Here is an 18,920-nt window from a genome sequence, read left to right as displayed (position 1 = left end):
AGCTGTTGTGAAAAAATGGCTCCTCCTTAATGCATGCAAGAAAATGTTAAATCAGAGAAAAATTAAAATAATGGGAAGAGGAGTGTAAAGGCAATAGGTGGCATTATCTAAATACGATAATAGTTAGGCTGAAGAACAAACAGAATGTGGAAGGAGAAAGTTCACCTCCAGAAGAAAACTGTGGAAAAGTGCAATAAATCAATAACAGATGTCGCACAATAGGAAAAAAATAACATGAAGAAGGAATCCAAAGATTGGAAGAGGAAATCAAACAGTTGGAGACCATGGGAAAAATGAGGGATGTGCAGAAACAATGAAAGATTAACAAGAAGCAGAGGGATCCAGAAAGAGCATAAGGAAAGATGAATTATCAAAAAATATTATGAATTGAAAGAAAGAATAACAAAGACAATCCCAGGGATAATAGCTTTCACAAAGACTAGACTACGAGAAATAACAGGATTTCAAGTAATAATGAAAGATACAGGAAATAGGAAAACAGGAGTGACACTGCTATAGGTAATGAAATCAGCAGAACTTTGAAGAGATGAGAGGAATTACCAGGTATGAGTCAGAAGACTGTATAATGGGCACAGTCATGACTTTTGTACGGTGAACCACAACTCATCATCAAAGTGTAGATAACAGAAAAAGGAAAAATGAAGACCTCAACAAAGCAATGAATGACACCACAGCAGAAGCAGCCGGGAGAGCTCATATGGGTAAAGCTCAGCAGCTAATAATAAGTGAATTCTAGCAAAAAATAAATTGATTGAAAGACCTCTGACACACTTGGAGAACCGGAAGTGCGGTGGACTAAAATGATGGGGGTGGTTCGGAAAAAAATTTATTTGTGAGTTAGTGACATAACAAGTGAGAGAGATCATCCAGCAAGACTGGATCCAGTATTTATTGCAAGTACATCTGACATACGAGAAATAGAGCTCGACATCCCCCTGGGTGCTACCAACTATACATTACTGAATTTCAAGTTGCTTGTGGAACTAAACACTGAGGTAAGGTGGAAGGCACAGTGAACCAGGCTTCAGTAGAGGAAACTTTGAAGAAATAACTCCCGAATACGGTGCAGTGGGGAAGGGAAATGAAAGGAAAGTCAAGTAATGAGACTATTGGCTGCCTAACCGGAAAGTTTGATCCTGGAGTTCCAAACGAAGACTAAATTACCATCAGTAGAGTACGGGTCTTATCTGTGGGGTAAAATTTAATATACTGTTAAAAATATAATGTTGAAAATACATATATTAGTCATGATCTCTGGCATTGTCTGAAGAAAGCATTGTTGGTGTCGCGAGGGTAACACATCCTTTGTGTACTTAGTCTGTCACAAAGAGACATCACAGCCATCCTAATAATGGGTCCCCTGCTTAAACTACCTACCCTTCTTCTTGCCTTCAAATGAGCAGTTTTGCTGAAATATCTCTTATAACATCCTAACATGAATTTTAGTTCTGGTTTTGTTCTTGTAGATGCCTTCCTTTCCTGTTATGTTGTTAAATGCACTAAACTTCAAAACACCCGTGACTTGATCTAACCTTTGCCACTTCCTCTCTTTCCATTTCATGTGTCTTCAATATTTTTATCTTTGCCTTTCTTGTCTTCTTCATTGGTGGGTATTTTTACCACCACTGATAAGGTTCTCTTTGTCAATTCTATGATTCACCTCTATCATAGACACATCTACCAAAAAATCCACTCCTAAATAACCAAACACATTTACTCCCTCCCTCCAATCTGATATCCAATCTTTAATTACCATCATGTTTTGTTATTTTAACCACCTTGTTCTTTATGTTCACTGTTAATTTCCTTCTTTTACATACTATCCCAAATTTGTCTAACAACCTTCTCAATTTCTCTACAGAATCTCCCAAAAGTACTTCGTCATCAGCAAAAACCAAATGTGAAAGTGCCCACTTTGAATCGGATTCATTAACTTTTAATACCACACCTCTCCCCAACACCCTACTAATCACTTCTTTCAGAATTCTATCTATAAATATTGCAAAGAAACTGGTTAGATATAAGTACGTTTTGTGTGTCTTTAGTCAGATATTTTGGTTCTTTTTTCTCTCTCGAGAGAGGAACAGTATATTACGTCATCAGGTGAGGGAATTCTCTTAATTTATGTGTCGTCATCTGCCGTCTTTAATCTTTTATTTTAGTGCTTTCTCTTTTATTCTTGTCACTTTTTCTTTCCTCTGGGGAAGCGAGTTACGTTACTTCACCTTCACCCGCCCAGCAGTCCACATATGCATTATTCTTACGATGTTGGGATTTTTTTTTTTTGTATTGAAGGCTCCAAGTAGATTTCTTACTGTATTAATTTTATCATGCCTTGGCCTTCAGCTATATGTATTTTAATATTTTGTTTTCTGACAGTCCTACCTTCATGGAGACAGCTGGACGGGAACGGGATTTTTTAAAAAATCTATTTTTTCTACAGACATGATTTCATCGTAGACTTTTTGAAAGGAATCTGAACCTATCTCTTTGGAGATGTTCAGACTTTACGGTGGCATCTAAAACTTCCTCACAATTCATCACATGCATGTGACAAGGAAGCATGTGAACGACCTTGGTGTCTCCACCTCCACGTCAACCTTCGTAACTCATAACCTCGGTGAACGACCTTGGTGTCTCCACCTCCAGGTCAACCTTCATAACTCATAACCTCGGTGAACGACCTTGGTGTCTCCACCTCCACGTCAACCTTCGTAACTCATAACCTCGGTGAACGACCTTGGTGTCTCCACCTCCAGGTCAACCTTCATAACTCATAACCTCGGTGAACGACCTTGGTGTCTCCACCTCCAGGTCAACCTTCATAACTCATAACCTCGGTGAACGACCTTGGTGTCTCCACCTCCAGGTCAACCTTCGTAACTCATAACCTCGGTGAACGACCTTGGTGTCTCCACCTCCAGGTCAACCTTCGTAACTCATAACCTCGGTGAACGACCTTGGTGTCTCCACCTCCACGTCAACCTTCGTAACTCATAACCTCGGTGAACGACCTTGGTGTCTCCACCTCCACGTCAACCTTCGTAACTCATAACCTCGGTGAACGACCTTGGTGTCTCCACCTCCAGGTCAACCTTCATAACTCATAACCTCGGTGAACGACCTTGGTGTCTCCACCTCCAGGTCAACCTTCGTAACTCATAACCTCGGTGAACGACCTTGGTGTCTCCACCTCCAGGTCAACCTTCATAACTCATAACCTCGGTGAATGACCTTGGTGTCTCCACCTCCAGGTCAACCTTCATAACTCATAACCTCGGTGAACGACCTTGGTGTCTCCACCTCCAGGTCAACCTTCGTAACTCATAACCTCGGTGAACGACCTTGGTGTCTCCACCTCCAGGTCAACCTTCGTAACTCATAACCTCGGTGAACGACCTTGGTGTCTCCACCTCCAGGTCAACCTTCGTAACTCATAACCTCGGTGAACGACCTTGGTGTCTCCACCTCCAGGTCAACCTTCGTAACTCATAACCTTGGTGAACGACCTTGGTGTCTCCACCTCCAGGTCAACCTTCGTAACTCATAACCTCGGTGAACGACCTTGGTGTCTCCACCTCCAGGTCAACCTTCGTAACTCATAACCTTGGTGAACGACCTTGGTGTCTCCACCTCCAGGTCAACCTTCGTAACTCATAACCTCGGTGAACGACCTTGGTGTCTCCACCTCCAGGTCAACCTTCGTAACTCATAACCTCGGTGAACGACCTTGGTGTCTCCACCTCCAGGTCAACCTTCATAACTCATAACCTCGGTGCACGACCTTGGTGTCTCCACCTCCAGGTCAACCTTCGTAACTCATAACCTCGGTGCACTTGCCAAACTCCAGTTACACTTATTATATTGTCACTGTAATACTGACATACATGTTCTTCCTTTTCTGGTTTATTTAATAAAAATATTAATTTTCCTTAAAAGTTATTTAAACACTCTCTTTTTAATTTTCACGAATAAGTTTTTCTGTTTTCCACAGAGAAAAACAAGAGTTATTTTTCCTGAGGAGTGGCATCCTTGTAGCCAGGATTTAAAGACTTCTTTAAAGCTAACTCAAGCGACCACAGAGAACTAGAGTTGAAAGTCAGGCTAAATAACACATATCAGAAACTCACCAATTTCCTCTAAGCGCAGCTTCATTTTCGTTGTTGCTGGCCCAGAGGAGGATGCTGGCGTGATGCTGTAAGCGCCGCACTTGGCTAGTTACTTCTGTTTTTACCGAGTCCAAGAAATCCTGCTTTACAGGATACATGCTGCATGCAAACATAAAATCTTCCCAGATCAGAATACCCAGTTCATCAGCAATCTGCAAAGATTGCAGAAACATTTTTTTTAGTTACAAATCTAATAGAATTACAATAAAATTATAATTACTTTTGAATTTCAAAACGTGAAAAAATAATTATACATAAACTCAGATTTACAATAGGATGTGTAGAGGGGCAAACACTTTCTGTTCTTGACTCACGAAATCGTACTGACATGATTGCAAACAAACCACGGAACGGGTGGAGCTTGAACTCGTGGCGAGTCGTAAAACTCCAGGTCAGCTCGTAAGCCACTAAGGCAGCTGACTACAATGAGATTCATGTAACTAGTTATATTTATACACCATAGGGAGGTTAGCATGGGAGCCATGTTAACCTCCCTATGGTTATTATTATTATTTGGTAAAGGCATCCTCGCAATTTATCTCATTTTGCTGGTCAAGAGCCCTGCGCATGCGCATACTTCGATTATGATGTGATCAGAGTGTATTTGTCCTTGATACTGTTATATTTCTTATCAGATCAGGTGTATTTTCCAGTCTTGTTGACCCCACTATTTCCTGGCTTAAGGGGAATTTGTTGCAGAGATACATTAGCTCATGTGTGGGTGAGTTTTCATCTGAGCTGACTTCTGGGATTATCTCCGCTATAACATTATTTGCCACATTCGTTCATTTTAGATGTCATCGTTCACCAACAAGATATTTAGGGCTGGGGTTGGATTGTATCAGGTGGCTTGTATACAACCACAATGATAAGGTTTTGGTTTTCAGTCTTTACTGCCAAAACTTCAACTACATCATTTGTGGTGTTTAACAATTCTGAGTAAATGATCGACTCTGTGATATACAAGCCATCCACTTTTCCCTTGTTGCCTGTTTTTTCTAGTATCCATATTTCGTTGTAAAAGTGATCCTTCGTATGGGGTCTCTGCAAGAGCTGCAAACACTGCACTTGACTCTGTGAGGAGTCCGCTGATGAAAGGTATTTTGTTGTTGGTTGATGGCTTTAGACCAGAGGTCCCAAATTCTTCAGCTTATCGACCTTTTCATGAAGGTTCAAATTGCTCTTTGACTCCTAAATATTACTAAATGAAAAGAATTTAATAAATAGTACTTAATCTAATAGTACTACGAATAATAATAATAATAATAATAATAATAATAATGATAATAATTTAATAAAAAAAATCTGCTTAGAATTGCATTTGCATGGTTAAAACCAGCTTCAACCATGCACTGACCCCCTTTTGACACCCAGCCATTTATCGACTCCTTCGATATCCCATCGGCCCTAGGGGTCGATACTGATCACACTGAGGAACCCTACTTTAGACCCTGTATATCTGCCAAAACAAATGTTGTACTGATTATTTGGGGGGGATTTATTCATTGGCACTAATATGTGTTGTTCTGGAGTGAGGACCACTGACTGTGTATCCCCTCCAGTAAGGATCCGAGGTGGCGACGTATTTTTGTTATATCCTGCCAGGTTTTTTTTATTCCTGGCACTAAAAAATCTATTGAGTGGTTGTAACTACCATGGTTTGTTTTCTAAGATTTGTGGGATCAGCACCTTCTGGTCCCTTTCAGGTGGTGTATCTCGCAGCTTGAGTTGTAGCATTGTCTTTCATGGATTGATGAGTAACACATTACAGGAAGAGGAATGACACACTACTTTGGTCGCGGCATGTTTTATGGTCAAAATTGCATTTCCTATTTGTTTTTCTTGATATTCGATGCCTAGAGATACCCCAGGCACAGAATCACCACAAATGTGATTTTCGTTGCCTATGATATTTTGAGGCTGGTTTCCCTACTAGTGCAATTCTTTCTGACTCCCCACTGTCTTCGGCACCTGTACCAGCATCAGTACCACCACCAGTTATTACTGGTAATGTATCACCATCATCCGCGTTTTTGACACTGCCAGCTGAAGTGCTATTTTGTATTCCTGGGACTTGTATGTTTGGGTCTGTACCTGTTTCCTCAATACCAGGGCCACTGTCTTGTGTTTCTGAATCTAGATCCCTACAGGCCCTGGCGTCCATGGCAGCACCTGGGCAGCCACCACCAGCTGGAAACTGTCTTCACTTCCCCCAACGGTCTTAAAAAACTGTTAAATTCTCCAAAAACGACATTTTTTTTGTTAGTGTTTCTGTCTTTTAATATGCATACAATATGCTCCCACCATCCCGTTTCTCCAGTAGATCCAAAAACAGTTTCTTGTTTTAATATAAGTGTTGGTAAATGCAAAAAAATACTTGCTCATGAAACATGACGCTACTCTTGGCAAACGTAACAATGTACTCTATCGGTACTTCGCTGGAGAGCATTGATAAAGTGTGGACAGGTTTTCATCATAGTTGATGTTTTTTCCAGTGTTGGGTACAAAAAGATTTATAATAACAGTTTCATGACCATCAACTGGTGAAAAGTATCTCCTGTCTCGTGACCTTTATAAATCTGGTAACAGTCTGTTTAATGTAACCTCTACAAACAGTCTCCTGCACCGCTACACTGTAACTCCAACACAACTGTGCTTCTGGTGCTCTTTAAATATCTCTTAGGTAGGTTAACTGGTGTAAAAGTTTACTAAAACAGTATTTGACTGGCGTGGTGGGTATAAGGGCGACTGCTGCAATTGTTTACATCCCAGGTGATTGAGGTTACAACCTACCACTACACTTCACTGTCAATATTTTCACCACACGAAGGACTATGGTATCACTATGTTGTACACTGTGGTAGGTTAACTAGTGTAATGTATAAGCATTTAAAAAATAATTAATGTATGAAATAAAAATGTCTAATTTTGTATTCGTGCCCATAAACATTAATCTGCCTTGTACATGGACGGTAGACAGTACCGACAACATGAAAAATTAGACACATGTGCAACATCTGGGTATCTTTATTGTAGACGTTTCGCCATCCAGTGGCTTTATCAATATAAACTCAAGAACATAACTGGAAGACAGAAGAATTATATACAGAAGATGAGGTATTCAGTCCCTCAGCCTTGGAGTTGGTGTGAAGAGCACCGTAGTCGTGAAGATTCTGGCGCACAGGCAAGAAGGCTGGCGCTTATATACTGGCTTCAGATGGAAGGGGACCTCTACATAACTTTCTTCACGCTACTACTACTACTACTACTACCACTACCACTACCACTACCACTACTACTACTACTACTACTACTACTACTACTACTACTACTACTACTACTACCACTAACCCATCCCTTGGGTATGACCTACTTCCACTGGGGAATCCCGCCTACCAATGACTATGCTCTTGTCTGCTAACCGTTCCCTTCCATCTGAAGTCAGTATATAAGCGCCAGCCTTCTTGCCTGTACTTCAGAATCTTCACGACTACGATGCTCTTCGCACCAGCTCCAAGGTTGAGGGACTGATTACCTCATCTTTTGTCTATAATTCTCCTGTCTTCCAATTATGTCCTTGAATTTGTATTGATAAAGCCACTGGATGGGGAAACGTCTACGATATAGATACCCAGATGTTGCACATTTGTCTAATTTTTCATTAGGCTGCCTTACCTCATAAAATGCATCACTCTCGTAGATGCCTCCACCCCAGACACGTATACAGTTCTGGTGTGTGTCTGCGGCGGCTTGTAGCAGGTAGCGAGTGTAGTCTACAGTGACGGATTCTGGCAACACATGGGCCGGTATCCAGTTACTGCCTTTCATGAACATTGTTACATTGTTCACCAGCACCCGGAAGTGTCGACCTGAAGAGAAAGTTACACATGAACATTGTTCACCAGCACCTGGAAGTGTCAACCTGCAGAGATAGTTACACGTGAACATTGTTCACCAGCACCCGGAAGTGTCGACCTGCAGAGAAAGTTACACATGAACATTGTTCACCAGCACCCGGAAGTGTCGACCTGCAGAGAAAGTTACACATGAACATTGTTCACCAGCACCCGGAAGTGTCGACCTGCAGAGAAAGTTACACATGAACATTGTTCACCAGCACCCGGAAGTGTCGACCTGCAGAGATAGTTACACGTGAACACTGTTATATTGTTCACCAGCACCCGGAAGTGTCGACCTGCAGACATAGTTACACATGAACATTGTTCACCAGCACCTGGAAGTGTCGACTTGCAGACATAGTTACACCTGAACGTTATTCACCAGCACCCGGAAGTGTCGACACACAAATGTAGTTATAACAAAACTTAAGTGTTAAAAACATTTAGAAATATTGTATAAACAAACTAACTTACAAATATTGTATAAACAAACTAACTTACAAATATTGTATAAACAAACTAACTTACAAATATTGTATAAACAAACTAACTTACAAATATTATATAAACAAACTAACTTACAAATATTGTATAAACAAACTAACTTACAAATATTGTATAAACAAACTAACTTACAAATATTGTATAAACAAACTAACTTACAAATATTATATAAACAAACTAACTTACAAATATTGTATAAACAAACTAACTTACAAATATTGTATAAACAAACTAACTTACAAATATTATATAAACAAACTAACTTACAAATATTATATAAACAAACTAACTTACAAATATTGTATAAACAAACTAACTTACAAATATTGTATAAACAAACTAACTTACAAATATTGTATAAACAAACTAACTTACAAATATTGTATAAACAAACTAACTTACAAATATTGTATAAACAAACTAACTTACAAATATTGTATAAACAAACTAACTTATAAATTAGAAAATTAACAAGAAGACATTTTATCTCTTGTGTTTGTATTAATTAAAATTAATTACAGCAGACTTTCTGCAGCCATGGTAATATTTACACTCATGGTAGTTAGTCATGGTAGTTACAGTCATGGTAGTTACAGTCATGGTAGTTACAGTCATGGTAGTTACAGTCATGGTAGTATTAACAGCCATGGTAGTTACAGTCATGGTAGTATTAACAGCCATGGTAGTTACAGCCATGGTAGTTAGTCATGGTAGTATTAACAGCCATGGTAGTTACAGCCATAGTAGTATTAACAGCCATGGTAGATACAACCATGACAGTATTAACAGCCATGGTAGATACAACCATGACAGTATTAACAGCCATGGTAGATACAACCATGACAGTATTAACAGCCATGGTAGATACAACCATGACAGTATTAACAGCCATGGTAGATACAACCATGACAGTATTAACAGCCATGGTAGGTACGGCCATGATAGTATTAACAGCCATGGTAGGTACGGCCATGATAGTATTAACAGCCATGGTAGGTACGGCCATGATAGTATTAACAGCCATGATAATATTTTCAGCGAGAGTAGTATTGACAGCCATAGTGGTATTAACAGCCATGGTAGTACTGACAGTCATGGTAGTATATAAAGCCATGGTAGTATATAAAACCATGGTAGTATATAAAGCCATGGTAGTATTGGCAGCCATGGTAGTATTAACAGCCATGGTAGTATGTACAGCCATGGTAATATTAACAACCATTGTAGTATTTACAGCCATGGTAGTATTAACAGCCATGGTAGTACTTGCAGCCATGGTAGTATTTACAGCCATGGAAGTATCTATACAGTCAAAGTAGTATTAACAGCAATGGTAGTATTTATACAGCCATGGTAGTATTAGCAGACATGGTAGTATTTAGCTATGGTAGTATTTAGCCATGGTATTGTAGCTCTCTGGGAGAGTAAAGGATCGGAGTGGGAGTGAGCTGGGAGAGCACAGAATGGGTGTGGGAGTTCTCTGGGAGGGTACATGGGAGTGGGAGTACTCTAGGAGAGTACGTGGGAGTAGGAGTGCTCTGGGAGACTATAGGACGGGTGTGGGAGTGTTCTGGGAGAGTATAGGATGGATGTGGGAGTGCTCTGGGAGAGTATAGGATGGATGTGGGAGTGCTCTGGGAGAGTACATGGTAGTGGAAGTGCTCTGGGAGAGTATAGGATGGGAGTGGGAGTGCTCTGGGAGAGTATAGGATGGGTGTGGGAGTGCTCTGGGAGAGTATAGGATGGGAGTGGGAGTGTTCTGGGAGAGCATAGGATGGGTGTGGGAGTGCTCTGGGAGAGTACATGGGAGTGGGAGTGCTCTGGAAGAGTATAGGATGGGAGTGGGAGTGCTCTGGGAGAGTATAGTATGGGAGTGGGAATGCTCTGGGAGAGTATAGGGTGGGTGTGGGAGTGCTCTGGGAGAGTATAGGATGGGTGTGGGAGTGTTCTGGGAGAGTATAGGATGGGCGTGGATTGCTCTGGGAGAGTACATGGGATTGAGAGTGCTCTGGGAAGGTACACGTAGAGTACATGTACCTGTGGAGGATCCAAAATAAGGGAACTGAGAGTCTGACCGACTATCGAAAAGATAACAGATATTTGACAACTCTGAGCAACATCTTAGCGAAGATGACACAGCAGAAGCTGACAGTAAACATGGAATCACTAACATATTTGATAGATTATTTCACGATAAACCATCAGAGATGGAAGTGGGGGTGATAATGTGGAGAATACTCAGCAGAAATCATGATTAGTTTTAACTTTGTTCATAGTTTAACGTCTGTCGGTGCAGGCGATTATAATGGCTCAGTGCCACTTTATCGTGCGGTCTACCAGCTCATTTATACTTTATCGTGCGGTCTACCAGCTCATTTATACTTTAGCGTGCGGTCTACCAGCTCATTTACACTTTATCGTGCGGTCTAGCAGCTCATTTATACTTTATCGTGCGGTCTAGCAGCTCATTTATATTTTATCGTGCGGTCTAGCAGCTCATTTACACTTTAGCGTGCGGTCTAGCAGCTCATTTACACTTTATCGTGCGGTCCACCAGCTCATTTACACTTTAGCGTGCGGTCGTTTATTGCCTTTTTAAAGTCTTACCTAACCTAAACTACCCTTACCTAACCTAACCTAAGCTAACCTAAGCTAACCTATTCTACCCTAACCTAACCATAGCTGGTAGACCGCACGCTAGAGTAGCACCAGTGGTTCACTTCATGGCACTGGGTCTAATGAGGTAATATACCGTTATTTGAATCATACTAATCAAGCCTTAAATAACGAGTAACTAAATAGGCTACTCTAACCTAGAGTAAATACGAATGGTGTTTTCTGAATACTGATCATTAATATAACATACCTTTCGTCTCGTCACTGGAATCAACAAAATCCTGGTTTAGTTCGACAGTGCGGAATCCAACACGAATACTCTTGCTGGAAGTTTCAGATTGATTTGTATCGGTCCACAGGATGGTCATATTATAAAGTGGCTGAGAACCATAGCCGTTGGGCCACCACATCTCTATCTCACCCTGTAAAACCAAAAGCAATTTATTGTTAACTATTTTTACAAAATTAGAGACGTTGAATCACAGCTTTCAAGACTCTGGAGGTGAACACTTCTCCAGGTGAGAGACTGACCTCAAAACTACCTCTTCAGTGTTGATGGACTGAGTACATCATTTCTCATTGTTTCTGTTGTTACCTCTATATTCGACTGAAGAAACCTACCCTGAAGTAGAAAATTTTCGAAAATAATATTTGACAGTTGCACTTTACTATATATAATTTTTATATATGTACGAATTATAGGGAAATAAGCATGTTGAACGCGTCAGGTAAAGTGTAGGAGTGAAAGCAAGATTGTTGAGGAACCAGCAAGATGCAGGATAAGAAACTGGCTGTATAAACCAATTCTTAACATTGAAACATATAAGTGAACATTATTATGAAAAAAGTAACAACTTTTATGGCATTTATGAATTTAGAAAAGTTATGCAATAGAGATAACTCAGGAAGCAATGTAAAAATGTTGCAAATATATGAGACAGGCAACAGGTTGCTAAAAGCACTAAAGCGTTTCTTGGGGAATAGTGAGGCTGAGTTTAGGGTATTTAAGAGAGACGGAGGGATTATTTTCCAGTATAAATTTAAGACTGGGATGTGTGATGTCACCATAGTTGTTCAACATATTTATATATGGGTTTGTAAAAGAAGTGAATGAAAAGGAGTGTGATTAAAATATAACGAACTCAATACTAAGTAGGAGTAGTCACAGTTGTTTATTTACCGATGATATGGTGCTTTTGGGAGATCCTTAGGAGAAGATGTAAGGATTGGTAGATGAATTTGGGAGGGTATGTAAAAGAAGGAAGTTAATAAGGATCATGAGAAAGAGCACTGTGAAGATCGTATTAAAAAATCCAAGCAATGAAAGACTGGAGGGAGGGAGGGAGGGAGAAGGAAGGAAATAAATGTGTTCAAATACTGAGGAGTGGACTTGTCGGCAGATGGGTCAGTAAAAAATGAGATAAAGTATAGAACTGACATGTGAAAGAAATGAGAGAGGTGCACTAAGGCATCTGTGGAGACAAAGAATCTTATCCATAAATGTACCAGAGTATAGTGGTACTAACACTGTTATATGGGTGTGAAGTGTAGGCTTTAAATATTGAAGCGACAATGAGGCCGAAAGCAGTGATTTGAGGGAGACATGTGGAATGAATATAATGCAGAGAATTAGGATCATGGAGATCAAATGATGTCGGGTTACCTAGAGTATAATCATGAGGGTTGAGGAGGGGTTGTTTAGGTGGTCAGGGCATTTAGAGAGAAAGGAGCATAACAGAATGACTAAGAAAGCATTTATATCTTGGGTGAGAGGAAGAAAGGATAGGGGGGGTTGTCCCAGGAGGGGTTGGAGGGAGGTTATGAGTGCTAAAGGCTGGAACATCTAACAGGCATGTGAGAGCATGTTAGGTCGAAAAAAATAGAGACAGGTAAGCTTTATGACAACGTGGTGTTGTATTGTGAGCAAAGTGGCGGTTCTGAATGGATTCTATTAAAGGGAATAGCCAGACTTGAGTCTTGGAGATGAGCAGTACAATATCTACATTGTAAAGACAGGGTGAGAATGTTGCACTTCTAAGGTTTATCGGAACTGTGATGTCATCTCACTTTTATCAAGAGATCCATATATATATATATATATATATCTATATATATATATATATATATATATATATATATATATATATATGTATATATATATATATATAAATATATATAAATATATATATATAAATATATATAAATATATATATATATATATATATATATATATATATATATATATATATATATATATATATATATACATATATATACATATATATATATACATGCAAAACAACCACTCTGAAAGAATAGAGAAATTCCAAGCGCATTCGTGACTACTCACATTATCAAGGAACTATGAAAGTAAAGCATCCAAGGAAGCTATATAAGGGGTCTGGCCAGCACCTCACAATCAGATCCCACAACGGTTAAACACTTGACGCGCGCCGACCCAACTTGGATAGGTCCTTTGCACAACTCACCCACAAACTATTCTACCCAAGAAAATTTAAAAATTATTATTTGTCCAGTGTATTATTAAATTCTTCCCAAATTCTATTAATTATAAATGGATCTAATTTATATAAACCAAAGGAAATATTCATATTATTGTCAAAACTGCTTTTTATGAAACAAGATTCAATTATATTCCTGTCGACCATGTACTTGCTTGATACTACTTTCTCAACTTTTTGAAAATCAATTGGATGGTTAAAATCTCTTACATGAATAAATAGAGCATTGGAATCTTGTCCAGTTCTAATGCTATATTTATGTTGTTTTAATCTTAGTTCGAGATTTTTACCAGTTTGACCGTAATAAACTTTATCGCAAATTTTACAAGGAATCTTATAGACACATCCATCAGCATTTTGGGGGGAATTCTTTATCAAAAGTTTTTTTACTGTATCAAGATTTTTGAATACAACTTTAATATTAAAAGTCTTAAGAAGAGAAGGCATATCAACCAAGTTTTCATGGTAAGGGAGAACCAACATATTTTTAGTTGAATAAGGCTGGTTGTCCCTTTTTGGATTGTAAAAAGTATTTCTAGCAACTTTAAAAGATTTATCAATTACATTTCTTGTGTATTTTAAATCATTACCTATTTCATAAATTTTGGATATTTCCTCATCTATGAACTCAGGACTACAAATTCGTAAAGCTCTCAAAAATATTGATGAGAAAACAGACAGTTTGACTCTATCTTGATGCGAGGAATAATAGTGGACATAGGAACAGTTATTTGTAGGTTTTCTGTAAATTTTAAATTTGAATTCATTATTACCCTTAATAATTAAAACATCTAGAAAAGGCAATGAGTTATTTTCTTCAAACTCAACAGTAAAGTTTATAGAATGGGCTAAGCTATTTAATTTTCCAAGGAAATGGTGTATATCTACATTTTTGGGCATAAGACACAAAATATCATCAACATATCTGAACCATTTAGCTCTATTAGGGAGGATTGTGTTAAGCAACCTTGTTTCAAAAAATTCCATGTATAGGTTACTAAGAACAGGTGAAAGAGGATTTCCCATTGCCATACCAAACTTTTGAGTGTAAAACTTATCATTAAATACAAATTTTGCATCAACAATGCAAAGTTTAATAAGTTTAATGATAGTAGGAACTGGCAATGGTAAATCATAGTTAACGAGTTCTTCAGATAAGAAACTTAATAAATCATCAACAGGAACTTTCGTAAACAAGGAAGTAACATCAAAACTAACCATGTTAAAATCATTTAAGTCAGTCAAGGAGCTTAATTTATCAACCAAGTCTATGTTGTTTTTAACATTAAAGTTAGAAATTTTGCCAACAATAGGGCTCAAAATATCAACAAGCCATTTGGATAATTTATATAAAACTGACCCTATGGAGCTAATAATTGGTCTGACTGGATTCCCTGGTTTGTGTGTTTTTATTAGTCCATACATGTAAGGTAAAGATGGATTAGTTGAAGTAAATTGTTTGACTAATTCATCTTTGCCTTTCAGTAGAAGTTTTATTGTTTTATTGAAATTTTAATTGATTGAGTTGGCTTTTGAGCAGTGTTGACGTGTACTTAGCTCTGTGAAGACCTGTTTGCGCGCTCTCTATGAATTGAAGCAAGATGCCCTCCATCGAGCAACTTTACCAACAGCTTAAGGAAGAATTGAGGATAGCGAAGTTGGAGATTCGGCGACTGACCGAGGAAAAGAAGATTCGTAGTAGTCCTCCTGTTTTGAGTCCTCAGGTCAAGAAGGGAAACTGGTCAGTGGCTAGACAGCAGGGAACGAAGTTGACGATCAAGAAGACGAATGGAAAGATAGAAACGATGAAGAAGAAAGAGACTGCCATGGAAACTGTTGTGGAAACATCTAATACATTCTCAGTGCTACCCGACGAATGTGAGTCGACTACTGGGAACATCACGACGAACGACACCAAGGAAGGTAAGAATATTGTTGTTGTTGGGGATAGCCAAGTTTGGTATATGGATAGGGCGTTCTGCTTGAAGGACAGGAGTAGGAGACAGAGAGTTTGCTTTCCTGGGGCTGGGATAGAGGATATTGTTAGCCGTCTGGATGACATCATGAGAGGTAATGGGAGCAATCCTAATATCTGTCTCAGTGCTGGAGGCAACGATGTTGGCAGACATAGGAGTGAAGACCTGATTAGCAGGTATAGGTCAGCAATAGAAATAATTAGGAGTAAGGGTGGGAACCCTGTCATATGTGGTATTTTGCCAAGGAGAGGAGTTGGAAATGAATGGTTGTCCAGGGCAATTGGTGTCAATTGCTGGCTGGACAAATACTGTAAGGAAAATGCGGTAACATTCATTGACAACTGGGACCTCTTCTATGGCAGAAATGACATGTATGCCAGGGATGGGGTTCACTTATCTAGGTCTGGGGTGGTAGCACTGGCAACTGCAGTGGAGGGAGCAGTTAGGACTTTAAACTAGGAATAGTTAGTGGTATGGGTTTTGGCAGGAAAACAGTGAAGTCCAGTGTAGTAATATTACGAGTTCTAGGGGAACTAGTAATAAGCAGAACGAGGTAGATATTGAAAAGCCAGGGACTTTGGGTGATAAGGACAGTAATAGGTTTAGTAGAAAAACAGAAATGAGCAGGAAGGGTAAAGAGAAAGGAGAGTCTTTCAATGTTTAATATGCTAATTGCCGTAGTGCTAGGAATAAGATGGACGAGTTGAGATTAGTTGCTAGTGCAGGTAACATTGATGTATTTGCCTTAACTGAGACGTGGTTTAATTCAAAAAGTCGGGACATGCCTGCGGAATGTCATATTCAGGGTTTTAAATTGTTCCAAGTAGATAGAAGTATCGGGAAGGGGGGTGGGGTGGCATTGTATGTCCGAGATCGCTTGAACTGTTGCATAAAAACGGGTATTAAGTCTGAAGTAACACATACAGAGTCTGTTTGGATAGAATTTTCAGACGGGCATGAAAAACTGAGTTTAGGAGTGATATACCGTCCCCCAAACTTAGATAGGGACCAACGGAGACTACTATGGGAGGAAATTGTTAAGGCCACAAGGCACGATAATGTAGTAATTCTAGGAGACTGTAACTTTAGTCATATTGATTGGAATTTCTTGACTGGGAATTTAGAATCATACGACTTCTTAGAAGTAGTTCAGGATTGTTTTTTGAAGCAGTTTGTGACAGAACCTACAAGGGGAAATAACCTGCTTGACTTAATTATGGCAAACAATGAATCCCTTGTTAATAATTTAGAAATTTCAGAGGAACTGGGTGTTAGCGACCACAAATCAATTACATTTAGCATTGAATGGAAGTACGATAGTAGCGATAACTCAGTAACAGTCCCAGATTTTCGCTTAGCAGATTACGATGGGCTTAGAGAACACTTATCATCTGTTGACTGGGGTAACGAAGTGAGATATCATTATGACAGTTTTGTGAACACTATACAAGCTGCTCAAAGAACGTTTATCCCATATAAAGAAATTAGATCAAATAGAAATGACCCAAAATGGATGAATAATAGGCTCAAATATCTACTAGAGCATAAGAAAGGAATTTATAGGCGTATCAAAAGAGGTGAGGGTCATCTTATGAATCAGTATATTGACATTAAGAGGGACATTAAAAAGGGGATAAGAAAAGCTAAAAGGGACTATGAAATTAAAGTTGCTAGGGATTCTAAAACTAACCCAAAAAGTTTTTTCCAGGTCTATAGAACAAAAGTTAGAGATAAGATAGGTCCCCTTAAAAATAACTATGGGCACCTTACTGTCAAAGAGAATGAAATGTGCTCGATTTTTAATAATTATTTTCTCTCAGTTTTTACACAGGAAGACATTAACAATATTCCAGCAATTAATTTTTATAGTGGGCTAGAAGATAAATTATGGAACATCACAGTCACTAGTGAAATGGTTGTGAAGCAGATAGACAGACTGAAGCAAAATAAGTCGCCGGGTCCTGATGAGGTTTTTTCAAGGGTTCTTAAGGAATGCAAAATGGAACTCTGTGAACCATTAACTAATATTTTTAATTTATCTCTTCAAACAGGTGTAGTGTCTGATATGTGGAAGATGGCTAATGTAATTCCTATTTTTAAAACAGGGGACAAGTCGTTACCGTCAAATTACCGCCCAATAAGCCTGACCTCAATTGTAGGCAAATTACTAGAGTCAATTATAGCTGAGATTATAAGAAGCCATCTCGATAAGCATAGCTTGATTAATGATACTCAGCATGGATTCACAAGAGGCCGGTCTTGTCTAACTAATTTATTAACTTTCTTCAGTAAAGATTTTTAGGCTGTTGACCACGATAAAGAATTTGATATTATTTACTTAGATTTTAGTAAGGCTTTTGATAGAGTTCCGCACCATAGACTGTTAAAGAAAGTGGCAGATCATGGCATTGGGGGAAAAGTGCTCTCGTGGATCGAGTCATGGCTCACTGACAGGAAGCAGAGTGTCTCCATAAATGGGGTTAAATCCTGGGTGGGGATCTGTAACAAGTGGCGTTCCACAGGGATCAGTCTTGGGCCCGTTGTTGTTTATAATATATATCAATGATCTTGATGAGGGAATTACTAGTGATATGAGCAAATTCGCCGATGACACAAAGATAGGATAATTGATTCAAACGTAGATGTTATGGAACTTCAGGAGGATTTAAACAAACTCTATTCTTGGTCAGAAAAGTGGCAGATGCAGTTCAATGTAGATAAATGCAAGGTTCTGAAGCTTGGGAGTGCCCATAACCCTAGTACTTATAAGTTAAATGATGTAGAACTTAGCCATACAGATTGCGAAAAGGACTTGGGGGTTATGGTGAGCAGCAACCTTAAACCAAGACAGCAATGCCTAAGCGTACGTAATAAGGCAAATAGATTACTGTGATTTATATCAAGAAGTGTAAGCAACAGAAGTCCAGAGGTCATACTGCAGCTTTATACATCATTAGTAAGGCCTCACCTACATTATGCAGCTCAGTTCTGGTCTCCATATTACAGAATGGACATAAATTCGTTAGAAAACATTCAGCGTAGGATGACTAAATTAATACATAGCATTAGAAATCTTCCTTATGAACAAAGATTGAAGACTCTTAAGTTACATTCACTTGTTAGACGAAGAATGAGGGGAGACCTGATCGAAGTGTATAAGTGGAAGATAGGTATTAATAAAGGGGATATTAATAAGGTCTTGAGGATGTCTCT

General features: G+C 38.9%; 1 protein-coding gene across 1 annotated transcript in view; it reads right to left on the bottom strand.

Annotated features, from left to right (window-relative positions):
- LOC128700225 (beta-mannosidase) overlaps positions 1 to 18,920 on the bottom strand; it is a 143,161-nt gene that overhangs the window by 50,631 nt on the left and 73,610 nt on the right. Inside the window, 3 exon segments of the mRNA XM_070100814.1 lie at positions 4,152 to 4,342; positions 7,866 to 8,059; positions 11,460 to 11,631. Of these exon segments, the coding sequence (XP_069956915.1) occupies positions 4,152 to 4,342; positions 7,866 to 8,059; positions 11,460 to 11,631 (557 nt within the window).

This window comes from Cherax quadricarinatus, chromosome 74, assembly GCF_038502225.1.
Source record: "Cherax quadricarinatus isolate ZL_2023a chromosome 74, ASM3850222v1, whole genome shotgun sequence".
NCBI classification, from domain to species: Eukaryota; Metazoa; Arthropoda; class Malacostraca; order Decapoda; family Parastacidae; genus Cherax; species Cherax quadricarinatus.
The sequence above is the reverse complement of the archived record's forward strand: the minus strand, read 5'-3'. Positions and strand labels throughout refer to the sequence as shown.